This window comes from Leuciscus leuciscus (genome assembly GCF_965113295.1).
Source record: "Leuciscus leuciscus genome assembly, chromosome: 7".
Taxonomy (NCBI): Eukaryota; Metazoa; Chordata; class Actinopteri; order Cypriniformes; family Leuciscidae; genus Leuciscus; species Leuciscus leuciscus.
In genome coordinates, this window is record NC_138731.1 from 22698909 (window position 1) to 22711398 (window position 12490).

The 12490-nt window shown below is 37.8% G+C and overlaps 1 protein-coding gene across 1 annotated transcript in view; it reads left to right on the forward strand.

The window, feature by feature from the left end:
* Positions 1–848: 848 nt before the first annotated feature.
* The window catches only part of itgav (integrin, alpha V), a 29704-nt gene continuing 18062 nt past the window's right edge, over positions 849–12490 (forward strand). Inside the window, exons 1-14 of the mRNA XM_082175669.1 lie at positions 849–1311; positions 1671–1807; positions 4520–4611; positions 5679–5793; positions 6129–6190; positions 6609–6654; positions 8468–8590; positions 8815–8859; positions 9190–9233; positions 9328–9384; positions 9823–9875; positions 11411–11616; positions 11877–12068; positions 12218–12263. Coding sequence (XP_082031795.1) covers positions 1145–1311; positions 1671–1807; positions 4520–4611; positions 5679–5793; positions 6129–6190; positions 6609–6654; positions 8468–8590; positions 8815–8859; positions 9190–9233; positions 9328–9384; positions 9823–9875; positions 11411–11616; positions 11877–12068; positions 12218–12263 — 1385 coding nt within the window. The 5' untranslated portion in view covers positions 849–1144. The remainder of the gene's footprint in view (positions 1312–1670; positions 1808–4519; positions 4612–5678; positions 5794–6128; positions 6191–6608; positions 6655–8467; positions 8591–8814; positions 8860–9189; positions 9234–9327; positions 9385–9822; positions 9876–11410; positions 11617–11876; positions 12069–12217; positions 12264–12490) is intronic.

Consider the following 12490-nt stretch of genomic DNA (forward strand, 5'->3'; position numbering starts at 1 on the left):
AGATTGGATGTGGAGGGGCCCATAGCCTACCTTCGCCTTGGGCCCCCGATTTGCTAAATCCGCCACTGCACACGCATGACCCATCAGCTCTAAAACAAAAGTGACTTTGTTCCCCAGAGAGTGAGAATGTTGTTTGTGTTCCAATTTGCAAATGGTGCCTTTTATTTCCTCAGGAAACACAATCTTTTCAAGCCTTTTACTCTGACACTGCATAAAAGAACAGTTGTTCCATATACATTTGAGTTTACAGTATGTTAAGGGTTTAAAATAGTAGGCCTATATATAAGACAAGCCAGGCAGACATAAAAATCACCCAATGTTTCATTTTCATACAGATTCTATGAGGGATCCCAGGGGGATTTACAGACTGCATTCTTGGAGACCTACTTCACTGCATTTAAAGTCATGAATCACTGACAAGTCCATATATGAATAAAATATCCCCAGGCTCTGAATAGTCATTTGTAATTGTAACAGTTATCTGGACCTTGTGGATAAAGTGTGGCTCAAGGACTTGGCTTACTGATAAAAAGCTGACAGGTTTTGTTCGCATCTGTTATATTTGTTTTGTATATTAGCGCAATGATAGGTACATTTTAGTTATTACATTACGTAAAATGTATCTCTAAATTGTTGACTGAATTTAATACAGATAATGTTGTTTAACTAGTTCTTAACAAAGCACAAGCCTTTATTAAAACAATGAATTACTCTTGGCCGGAATCACAAATATTTTATGGCATTTTGAATGTTTACCAGTTCATGCCCATTTAAGTCATGCAGGCGATGCCCGCTGCGCGGAAGTTTCTCGTGACGTCACTGTGACGTTTCAGTAGGTTGGTTTATTTTCACTTCCTGTTCAGTGGGACATCCCGCGGCTCCATCCGAGCTGGAATGCATCAGTGTCCCTGTGTCCTACTTTACACTTTTGCTTCCATTTTACCGGACTGGCTGGAAACGAATGAGCTTTATTCCTAGCGGCCCGCCTGCAATAATGTAACGGACATTTCCGTGACTTGTTAGTGTGAGTGTTGCGTGTTGTTATGGAGTGCGGAATCAGTGGTGATCATAACTGCTGATCTAGACACCCACCCACATACAGCGCGATCTCCATCTACTCTCATACTCCACAGAGACACAAAACATGGGCAAACATCTCATCTGCTGGTGGCTTTGGGCTCTAGTGGCTCTTTTTTACTGCAAACGAGCACTTTCCTTTAATCTGGACATTAGCAAACCCTCAGTTTTCTCTGGACCTCCAGGAAGTTACTTTGGATTTTCTGTGGCTTTCTTCAATCCTGATAACAAACAGTGAGTAGTTGAAGTTGTGTGTAAACCTAGTGAGCTGGCGATCTACAGACAAACTTGTTTGGATATCATAGGTGCCTACTGTATTGTTTTTTTAGATATTTATTTTTGTGAGGAAGATATGAATCTCAAAGATGCATGGATATTCTGAAAGAAACATGTATTAACACATAACAATGCTAATTTGTATTGTAGACTATTGTATAGTCTATATATAATGTGTGTGTATATGTGTGCTAATAGTAATGAATTTTATTTATTATAAATAGGCTAATTAGAAAAAAAAAAGTACATTTTAAAACTGTGTTTTAGTGTATTTAACAAAACAAATCATTAAAAACACATTTTCCCTCTGATTCCAGATTAAACATACTGGTTGGTGCACCCAGGGCAAACACATCTGATCAAACCCCATCGGTAGTCACTGAGAGGGGCGCTGTCTTTAGCTGTCCTTGGCAAAAAAGTGGCACATGCACACAGATTGAATTTGACAGCACTGGTAAGACGCAGCACTGTGTTTCCAGCCATCATAGTTTAATCTTTGCTCCTCCAGTTATTTAAAACTTTTTTTTGTGTGTTGATTCACATTGCATGCTAGTGAAAGAGGAAGGGTTTGTCAGAGTTATTATAGGACCTTCTGAGTAGCCTGTGGCTCTTTAATGATTTATTGGGTCATATATCAGCTTTGCTCTAAATATTTTCAATAGGTGGAGGAAAAATAACAGGAGAGGGAGCCTGGGGTCGTTTCAAAGCTCGTCTAGGATTGTGCGATTGTTATTACAAAGTGTTTTGAATTCATATGCTTGGCAGTGTCCTGCAACAGACAATGGAGTTTATTTACTATTCATGTGCTGGCCTACTAACTAGATTGCAGATGTACACAAACAATCTTCACACTAACCGTACTTTGTTCCGGCGTATATGTGTACTTGAGTATAGGCACCGTTTCTTGTGCCAGATCTCATTGGTATTCAGTGGCGGTTATAGACTAGTCTTGCCTGATTTACCCTGCCAGCCAAGCTGGATTGCTTCAAGAGGAACTACCAGACAAACAAAAAGATCTTCAGTTGGATTATCTCAGTGTGTTTAGAGTTCTCACCAACAACCGAACTACTCCTCTATGTGTTCTTTTCACCCTTAAAGAAGTTCTTGGGAAAAGAACCATGTATAGAGTAGCTTTAAACATCTATGGCAGAGTAAGTTTGGAGTATATAGCCTAATAATATTTAGTGATATATATTTTTTATTTATTTATGTATTTATTTATTTATATTAAATACCAAGCCAAATGGATTTTTTTATTTAATTTTTTTATGACAATGTAGATTTAGTACAATTTAAATGCCAAACCAAATAGATTTGGGGATTTTTTTTTTTGTAAAAATATTTTACAAATATATATTTAAGTTTTAGTAAATTCAAAACTAAGACATAGCCTACAGTTAAATGGAATGTGGTAACTGCCAAATACTATAGAATAACAGTCTTAAAGGGACTTTTTTACTGCCAAGCTGTAAGTAAATGTTATAAGTGTCTGAATACTTTTTGGGGCCAACATATTTTCCATTGACCTCCAAGACCTCCTTTGTGCACTTACTGCACTTAGCGTAGTGTTTATATTTGTTACTCAATAACTAGTACTGCATGCAAGAAGCTTAAACATTCTTCTGTTAAATAACTGCCAAAGCATAACTGTGTCCTGACATGTTTTTACTGTGTGAATGACGTGCTGGCTGTTTGAGGAGCAGGCACAGTCTAGATTGGAGAGAAATGTCAGAAGGATGAGATGGAAAACACTGTGTGGATGTAAAAACATTAATGCTGAACTGTATGGTTACACAACTGTTTCCACTGGGCCTTTGTACTGTCAACTCCCTGTTTGTGCTGTTTGGCAATAATTAAGTGCTTAATTCTAGTAAAGCCTGGGTGTTGTTGACCAGCTGTATGACTGTGTTGACCATGAGAAACACTGGGAAATTCCCAGCTCAGTAGCACAGACTGATGAGCAGCTGTGGCTTCCTGAGGCTGAGACTGTGGCTGACATGAACCGAGGCCGCAGGGAAGGGATATCTTTCTTGGCTATCTATATATATATGTGTGTGTGTGGCCTGCTAAACCCTACATTATGGGGACAAAATGTCCCCACAAAGATGGCAATATCTGAAATCCTTGTCCTTGTGGGGACATTTTTGGTCCCTATGAGGATAACAGCTTATAAATCATACTAAGTGATGTTTTTATGAAAATGTAAAAATGCAGAAAGTTTTCTGTGATGAGTAGGTTTAGGGCTAGGTTCAGATTCAACCTGGATAATGGAGAGGGGGCTGGCCGAAAAAAAGGTTGAGAACCACTGTGTAACCCCTTCCTTGCTGTCCACTTTTTTCTGCATTGTGGTTGAATTATTGATTTTATTTTACATATTTGTTCTATTACAGTCGCACCAATTCATTGGTGTGTGTGTGTATATAAGTGTGTGTGTGTGTGGGTGTGTCTGTAGTGTTTTGCCCTCTTGATGTTTTAGAGTTTCACCCCTTCATTGCTGAGCACTTTTTTTCTGCATCGTGGCCGATTTGTAGATTGTACAATTCTCCGATTTTTTTGTGCTTTTGTTGATTTCCCATTAATTTTCTATACGGTCGGTCACTTTTGACCGAAGACCACAAGTTAGACAATTTTTTTAGAGAAGTTCTGTACCATTCCGATGAAGCTGTGATTTAAAAAAATTCCAAACAGAAAGATTTTCATTCAAAAGTGACCGAAGAACACCAGTAAATCACTGACCTTTCTGCTGAAGCTTTTTTTATTCACCATGTTCTACAAATATTCCATGCCTTGTGTGTGTTTATGAAGTTGTTTTGCTAATTTGATTATGTCATGAATAGATTCAGCTGTCCATGTTCATGACCTTGGATTGAACTTCAGATGGTTTGGTAATGAAGAGGATGAGAGAGTGCGGCGTTGCATATCAGCTCAACTTTTTGATCTATGAACTCAGATGCTTCTGTCATATCAGTCCTTTTGAAATCAGCTGGAATTAGAGGAACACGCCAGTAGATGAGATTGTAGTGATTGGAAGAGCAGTGTACTGTAGGCTACTACAAAGGACATGATGACAGTCTGATGAATGTAATTAACTGTCTAACTCATTTTTCCTCCCTCTTTCATATCTCTTCCTTCCCCATTGCCCCTTCCTCTGTCGTTCCCGTCACAGATGACAGGAAGAATTCCAATGGACAGCAAATGGAGTTCAAGTCGAATCAATGGTTTGGGGCCACTGTGCGTTCCTCTGGGGACCATATTCTGGTGAGTCAGGGTGCACGTGTAGAAATTTGTTCTGAATTAAGAAAAAAAAACAATAATATATATATATATATATATATATATATATAGGCTTATATATTTTTATATATATATAAATCTATTTATACATACAAAATTTGAATGAAAGCTGTTAGGTAACTTTATGATAGCTGTAAATTTATAAAGAGCGATGCTAATATTTTATTCGTTTGTTTGTTTAATTGTTTAATTATTTGTTACATTTTAATCTACTTTTACTTATGCTTCCATAATCTCAGGAGAATCAATCAGGAATCAGGAGGAATCGCAAGTCATTTGCACAATTGTAACACAAACTCGTCGGTCATATTTATATTAGCAGCAAAATATCACACCTTTTTTTTTCAAGGCGTGCATTTCCATTACGCAAAACTGTTTTGAAGTGTGCCACTCTGACAGGAGCAGATAAAAGAGCAAACAATCATCTAAATTAGACTGTACGATACAGTTTTTTGATCGTGCAGTATCAAACCACAATTACAGTATCAAAGCGATGTGTCAGGTGAATATATGCAGGTTATAAAGCGTTTTAGGTTTCTTTTCATCATGTAAGCACATATCATTACTTGTCACATGTCAAACCAATAAAAAAAAGCCTGACAAAATATTTACAGATGATTGTACTATATATACCAAAATAAATGCTGTATGAACCATTTATGTTAAGTATGGTCTGAAAATCTACAGAGATTTGGAAATTTGAGTCTAAAAAAATTATGTAATTTTGAAATTGAAAATGTGTAGAAAGGAACCCTGTTTACATTGACCCTGGGATTAAAGAAAATCCTAGATTCAAGCAAGTCAGATATCAAATTGAAATTAAATATTCTTTATTGTATTGTTGTAAGAAGCCGCTTCTTTTTTTTAATAGTACTTTGATCTTGACTTTCAATGCTCATATGGCACTAAAAATAAATGTTTAAATGAAGTCTTGCTGTAATATGTGAGCAGGTATTTCTCAGCATATGGTTTAGAAGAACATCATTCCTACTCATGTACTGATCTGCACATACATTTTTCTCTCTCTTCAGGCATGTGCTCCTCTCTACCAGTGGAGCACGTATGGATTCTCAGAAAGAGAGCCTGTCGGGACATGTTACCTGAAGAAGGGCAATAGCATTGTGGAATATTCGCCCTGCCGCTCTAGTATGTACTTGAACACAGCTCTTTACCTCACCTCAGGCTGCTCATGCCCTTATTGGGTCATATCTAATATCCTCCCTCAGAAATGTCTTGACTTAGATTTATGGGATATCGTACTTGTGTTGTGTATCATTTCCTACACATATATGGTTTTGAGACATGTCTGAGTTAACACGTTATTCAAAGTTGGTGTGCCAGTCGTCATCTGGTCATGACAGTTCCTCTGTCTGAAGTTTGTCTTCCTCTTTCTCACCTTTCCTTCATGTTGATACTTCCTCAAAACTATATCTGCTGGTTGTGAAGACCTTAATGACTTTGAGTATTTCTTTTTTCACCAGAATCAAACTCACCTGAGGGACAAGGATTTTGTCAAGCAGGTTTCAGTGCTGATTTTGTGAAGGTATTTTTTTTTCCCACAGAAATTTGCTCCCTTATATTGTGCATTTATTTTTAATATATATATATATATATATATATATATATATATATATATATATATATATATATATATATATATATATATATATATATATATATATATATATATATATATATATATAAATATATATATATATATATATATATAAATAAACAATTAATATCAAACCCCACTATATCTGATGGTTTACCATTTTTGACCTAACACATTTATTTTTCTGAAATATTTTATTCAAAAAGTGTGCTGGTGCTTTTCTTGCCTCTTCATTTTTTTTACACATTGATATGCCGCTTTTACCCTGCTGTTTGTTTATTGTATTTCCCATTATTGGCCAAACTTGTGCCGAATGTACCAAAACATGTTTTTTTGTCTCCATCAGAAGAACCGTGTTGTTATTGGAGGACCAGGAAGCTTTTATTGGCAAGGTAAACCGTTTTATTTTATTATCCTTCTGTGATTTTGACACTGAAAGGGGAAACAACAATGTGCTCTGTCAGGATTTTTTGGTGACTCAGAGAATGTCTGCTGTGTCTTGCTTCCAAGGGCAAGTTCAGATATAGCATTGACACAAAATAGGCCAGGGAATGTTTGCGCTACTTGTTAAAATGTACACATGTGTCTCGGGTCCCCGCCTGTGAGAGAAATGCTGCTCAGAAGAGAGGGAGCTGTTTTGAAGTCAATAAATAATGCAGAATCATATGCTGTCTACTGCAGGGGAGATGAGTCTGTGGTTTCATTGAAATGTTTTGTGTTGTGCTATGTGATGTTGAAATGCTTGTTTACTGAGTCGCAGATCTGTTATGACCTCATAGGGTGGGGTTATTTTAGGAACCGTGCCCAGAAAAGCCTTTAAACACATCTTTCATGAATTTCATGACCTGCGGTGATCGTTTTTAAAAGTTCATTTTAAAGGTGTTTTTTGTTTTTTTGTTACGGTGTTTAGTTTTTCTGCTGAGTGTCTCTTTTGTAATGGTATGATAATTATACTCCCTGCTGAGAGTAAAATGCTTTCACAAATGTGAATGTGATGGTGTGATTGATAGTAACTTAAGCTAACCTTGGTTTGACTTAAAGTAAGTCTTAAGTGTTAGAAAAGTGATTGAAACTGTAAGCTTAAATATATAATGTGTGTATATATATATATATATATATATATATATATATACATTATTTCATTCATTTTTAGTGGTACATTTAAATGAATGGATTGAAGGAACTGATTCACTGAAATGAACTTGAGAGGCCATTTGAGGAAAGTGTGTTTGCTTCACTCTTTATTGCATCAGCTCGCTTGGTTGTAAGGCTGTGTGAGCAGTATAATGTGACGAAATATTTTTGATTGATATGCTGTTTTGTTAAATCTGGTCTTGTTAAAAAGATAGAAAGTTGCTTAAAAAATCTACATTGTTTGAACAAACTGAGCACCTATTCCACTACTGATGGTGTGTTCACACTTGGCAGGTTTGGTTTGATTAAAACGAACACTCTCGCTCTGTTAGTGCGTTTCATTCTAAAGTGAGAACCATTCGAACCCTGGTGTGCACCAAACAAGCAGACCGAGAATGCTGAACTCTGGTGTGGTTCGACAGAAATATGAATGCAACACGGACCATCACATTTGAAGACATCTAAACGAACCGAAAACTGGACGTGATGTCACCAAATGTGACCCTAAAAAGGACCGAATGCAAAAGGCGTGTTTTTTCTCGTCATAGGAGTTTCGTTGTCCATTACAGTTCGGTACAGGCATCAGAAACGCCCTCTTCTTGCAGCAGATCTTCGTTTATGTGACTCCTTTACACATCTTATAAGCTCTTCAATCACAATATATATATATTTTTTTATCTTTAGGTTCAAAAAGTAAGCGAACCAGGACTAAATGTATTATTAAGAGAACCGAGCTAGTGTGTGAACAACACACCCTGAAAGTAGCATCATGACTTGTAGTTAGTTATTCCCTAACACTGTAAGTCTGTAAAGATTACAGACCATAAAAAGACCAACAAAATGCACATACAACCATATTAAAAATAATATTACATGATTTTACTTTTTGTTGAATGTTTTTACTTTTAACGATTACATGTATGCATATATTAGCGCTGCTTCTTTCTGTTTTGCTTAACATCACATGCAGGTTCAAGACATCTATTGCTTGCACACTTCATTTCCTATTGGGATAAAAAAAAAACTTTTGCTTCTTGTTCCTAAATGTTTTTTTCCCCCTTCTTTTTCCAGGTCAGCTGATCTCAGATGACGTCACTGAGGTCATCAGTAGATACAATAAGGAGTTTTTTACTCCTTACAGTAACCAGTTATCAACCAAGTCAGCCGGGGCTCAGTATGATGACAGTTATTTGGGTAAGCCTTTTTGCATCTTTTGTTTTAATGTCTTTTAGAAGCTGTAATTATTCTCCCGTGGTGATTTATATTTGCACTGTTACCTGTAAATCAGGAGCTCAATATAATTTTGGGTTGCACATAATGAATGTTTGTGTGCTTTGAGTTGCAGTGATCAGAATGTATAATGCAAACAAGTAGAAATGCAGCGCAGATATATATGTCATCGTTTAATTCTGTCTTAGGTTACTCTGTGGCTGTTGGTGATTTTAATGAGGATGGTGAAGATGGTAAGACATTTCGATATGTTTCATTTTTTGAGATTACAATATTACTGTATTTTACAATTTTGAGCCTTTAAAAACATTAAAAAAATCGTATTGACGGCAAACATTTGAATGATAGTGCAGTTTTAAGCAGCCCACAACCATGAGTTGTCTGCCTTGATTGAGCTGTTCTGACCTGCTCTAAATACCAGCCCCATTGCATTGCAAACTGAAGTAGTGCATTATGGGAATGGCTTAAATCAGATTTTTCTATGTAAATGGATCAAGAAGCTTCATTGCTGAATGAAAGCATTGTTGTGTCCAACTCATTTTTAATTCTTCCTGCCTCCCTAGATTATGTCACAGGAGTTCCTAGAGGGGAGAAGGCTCTCGGTTATGTGAGTTTAATACTACTTTTGGTCAGGAATCTGACAAAAACCCATAAAAGTGATGCAACCCTGCTTGAAGCAGCTCTTTGTCTGGTTTTGTTAGGTCAACATTTTCAATGGGAAGAACATGGAGTCTATGTATAATTTCACGGGCACACAGGTGAGTGTTACAAAAATGTTTACACCTCTAAAATAAGCAGTCTTGCCTGTGAGCAGCCTGCAGGTCACATGACATGTCCAATCTTGTGGTCATGGCACAGTTATGTTCAACATTTGTTTACGAGCAGAGAGTTCATGTCCTAAATCCACTCCCACATCTGGAAGCTATTGACAGCAGTGTCGCCAGCACTCAAGAGCGAGAGAAGAAAAGAGCATGAGGTGTGGCATCGACAGGCCCGGGTTTTTGGCTGATTGTGATTTGCTGCAGTTGTGATACATCAACAGTTAATCAAGCAAGAGTCAACACATGGTTTAACAAAGATTTATGAGTCCAAGCTCAAAAGATTTATCTATATACTGTAGGCGGCACCACCAAAACCAGCCATAATAATAATTAATAATAATTATTTCCTTTTTTTTTTTTTTCTGTCCACATTAGATGGCTGCTTACTTCGGTTATTCTGTAGCAGCCGTTGACATCAATAATGACAGGTAAGTGATGCTAAAAACTGTTTGAAAACTGCTGTTTAATGTTTTCCTCACTGAAGGGAGGTTGAAGATTTTTACACACATAAACAAGCTTATTTTAAGCTCTTGGACAATCTATTCCTTCAAGAAAGTCCATTCATGGACTAATGAATACTTTTAAATAAGTGTTTCTCAACTTCGTGAAGGGCGGTTGAGTGCTTCCCACAGTCGCTGCTTGATCTTCAGTCTTAGTTTAAGGCTGTAGGGATGACCACTGCGTGTCTTCATCATGGGCTCCACCACAGAGCGGTAGATGTCCTGGTAGGCCTCTACGGCTGACGCACGTCCACTGAAGAGACTGAGACTGCTGGACGGATGTCAGGAAGGACAGCAGCGTTCTTCAAGTAGCGTTCTTCCAAACCTGTGGGTCTTTGAGCTTTGGCAGAGATACAGCTGTAAGTGTGATCTAACCTGACCAACGTTACAGCTGCCAGCTGTGGAAGCTCACTGGGGTCCGGACTGGAAGAGACGTCCTCCACCAATCCTCTCAGGCGTGTGGGAAGAGCCCTGGTTCTTCTTGACCGACGCTGCTCCATGATAATGAATCAAGAAGAACTACAAAGACTGGAAAAATCACTAAGACTTACCAAATTGTAGAGTTGTGAGGCTTCAAGGCTTCAGAAACACTTGTGTTAATTTCAAAAAATCTACTCAAGCTACTGGACTTGCATAGAATGTTGAGGATCATTTAAATGTAAAAAACACTTGATAACAGCAGTAAGTCAATAATAAGACCAGCATGAACTCTGTTACATGTACTATATGCTTCTCCAATTTTTATTTTCAACTTCGTTTACAGTTTCATATATGTATATAATCTGTATCTGTGTGTAGTGTCTGCTAGGCCAGCATCACTATTTGGAACTGCTCTGTTAGTGGTCCATGAAAGAAACTGTGCTTTTGAATGAATCTTTCAAGTGAACAACATACCATTCTTGTTCACTTTCTAGCACTCATATCATTTCTTTAAGTGTCCTCCCAATGAAGCATACAACTGCTTTGGTGGCTTTTTTCCCCTGCCTCCAAAGACTGACTTTAGTGTAGGCAAATATTCTTACTACTTCTGCTATATCTTTTTATAAAAAAGTAGAAATGGCAGTAGTATGCTTTTCTGAATTATGCCAGTGTTTTGAGTCTGAACGAGATTTGGAGTGGCATTGGAAGCTGGAATTGAATTTGCGACATATTCTCTGGCAATATCTCCAAAAAATGGAACTAACCAAAAAACAAAAATTTGAACATTGTGCAACAGTGAAGATAAAGTTTCCTGATAAGTTGCTCTGTGACTGAACTTGTTGACCATTTTTGTGTTCAGAAAGGCCCTGTTTTTATAGTGAGTAAAAAGATTGATTTTGATCAGCTTATCTGTTTCAATACTGTGCGCTTATTACGATCACTTCTGTGACATATTCAGCGATTATTTTCAACATTAATTTCCCCGCTGGTGAACTAGCTGTGATCTTTTCCAATAGGATAAACCTTTTTATGTTCCCCTGCAGGAAGATGGATTTGTTGGTGGGGGCTCCTCTGTTCATGGACCGTGGCTCAGATGGGAAACTGAGGGAGGTTGGTCAGGTCTATGTCTACCTAGGAAAAGGTGGCTTCACCTTCAACAGTGTCATCAAACTCACGGGCTCTGAGATCTATGCTCGATATGGAAGCTCAATCTGCAGTGTGGGAGACCTCAATATGGATGGATATAATGGTACTTTTTTGACTCTTCTCATTTTATTCTTTGTATTTGCGTTGTTGTGTGCAACATCAGACAAGACAGAACATACATAGTCATTTGTGGTCATGGTCATAAGATGTCGACATTGTCTTCCTTGCCTCATTGTGCAACAGTAATCATGACTCATGAGCTTTTTGAGCAATGGCTGTACTAGCAAATTTAAAACCAATACTGCCCGGCATTTACTCAATAACCAGACTGGTTTTATATTTAATCCTTCTGTATTTTCTCAGATGTGGCTATTGCTGCCCCATATGGTGGGCAATTCCACCGCGGCCTGGTGTACATTCATAACGGGCGTCCCACAGGGCCGAATCCTGTGGCCTCTCAAGTTCTAGAAGGAACATGGGCGTCTGCTTCCATGCCTTCTAGCTTTGGTTACGCCATGCACGGAGGCACAGATGTTGATCAGAACGGATACCCTGGTTAGATTTCAACACTCATTGCTGTTTTACACATTCACTCATCTTCTGTAGTGTTTCACAACTGATACAATCTTGTCACCTAAATTCAAAGTTACTTCCTCTTGTTTACTCTTCTCATTCTCTTTCTCCCACTCTCTGTCCTTTTGTAGACCTGATTGTGGGGGTGTTTGGAGCTGACAAAGCTGTTCTGTACAGGTACAGTATGCTTATTCTGCACTTTGAAATCACACGTGCGTTTGATAGAATTTTATGATCAGGACGGATAAGCTATTGCAGGTGGTCTCATTTAATTCAGCAGCATTTAATTTGGTTTATGTGCAAGTAGTGAAGGCAATTACGGCCTGAATTAAAAGAAAATAACAGTGGAACATTTCCCATTATCTGTATTTGTACATGGGAGACCACCAGGCATTGATTGGCAC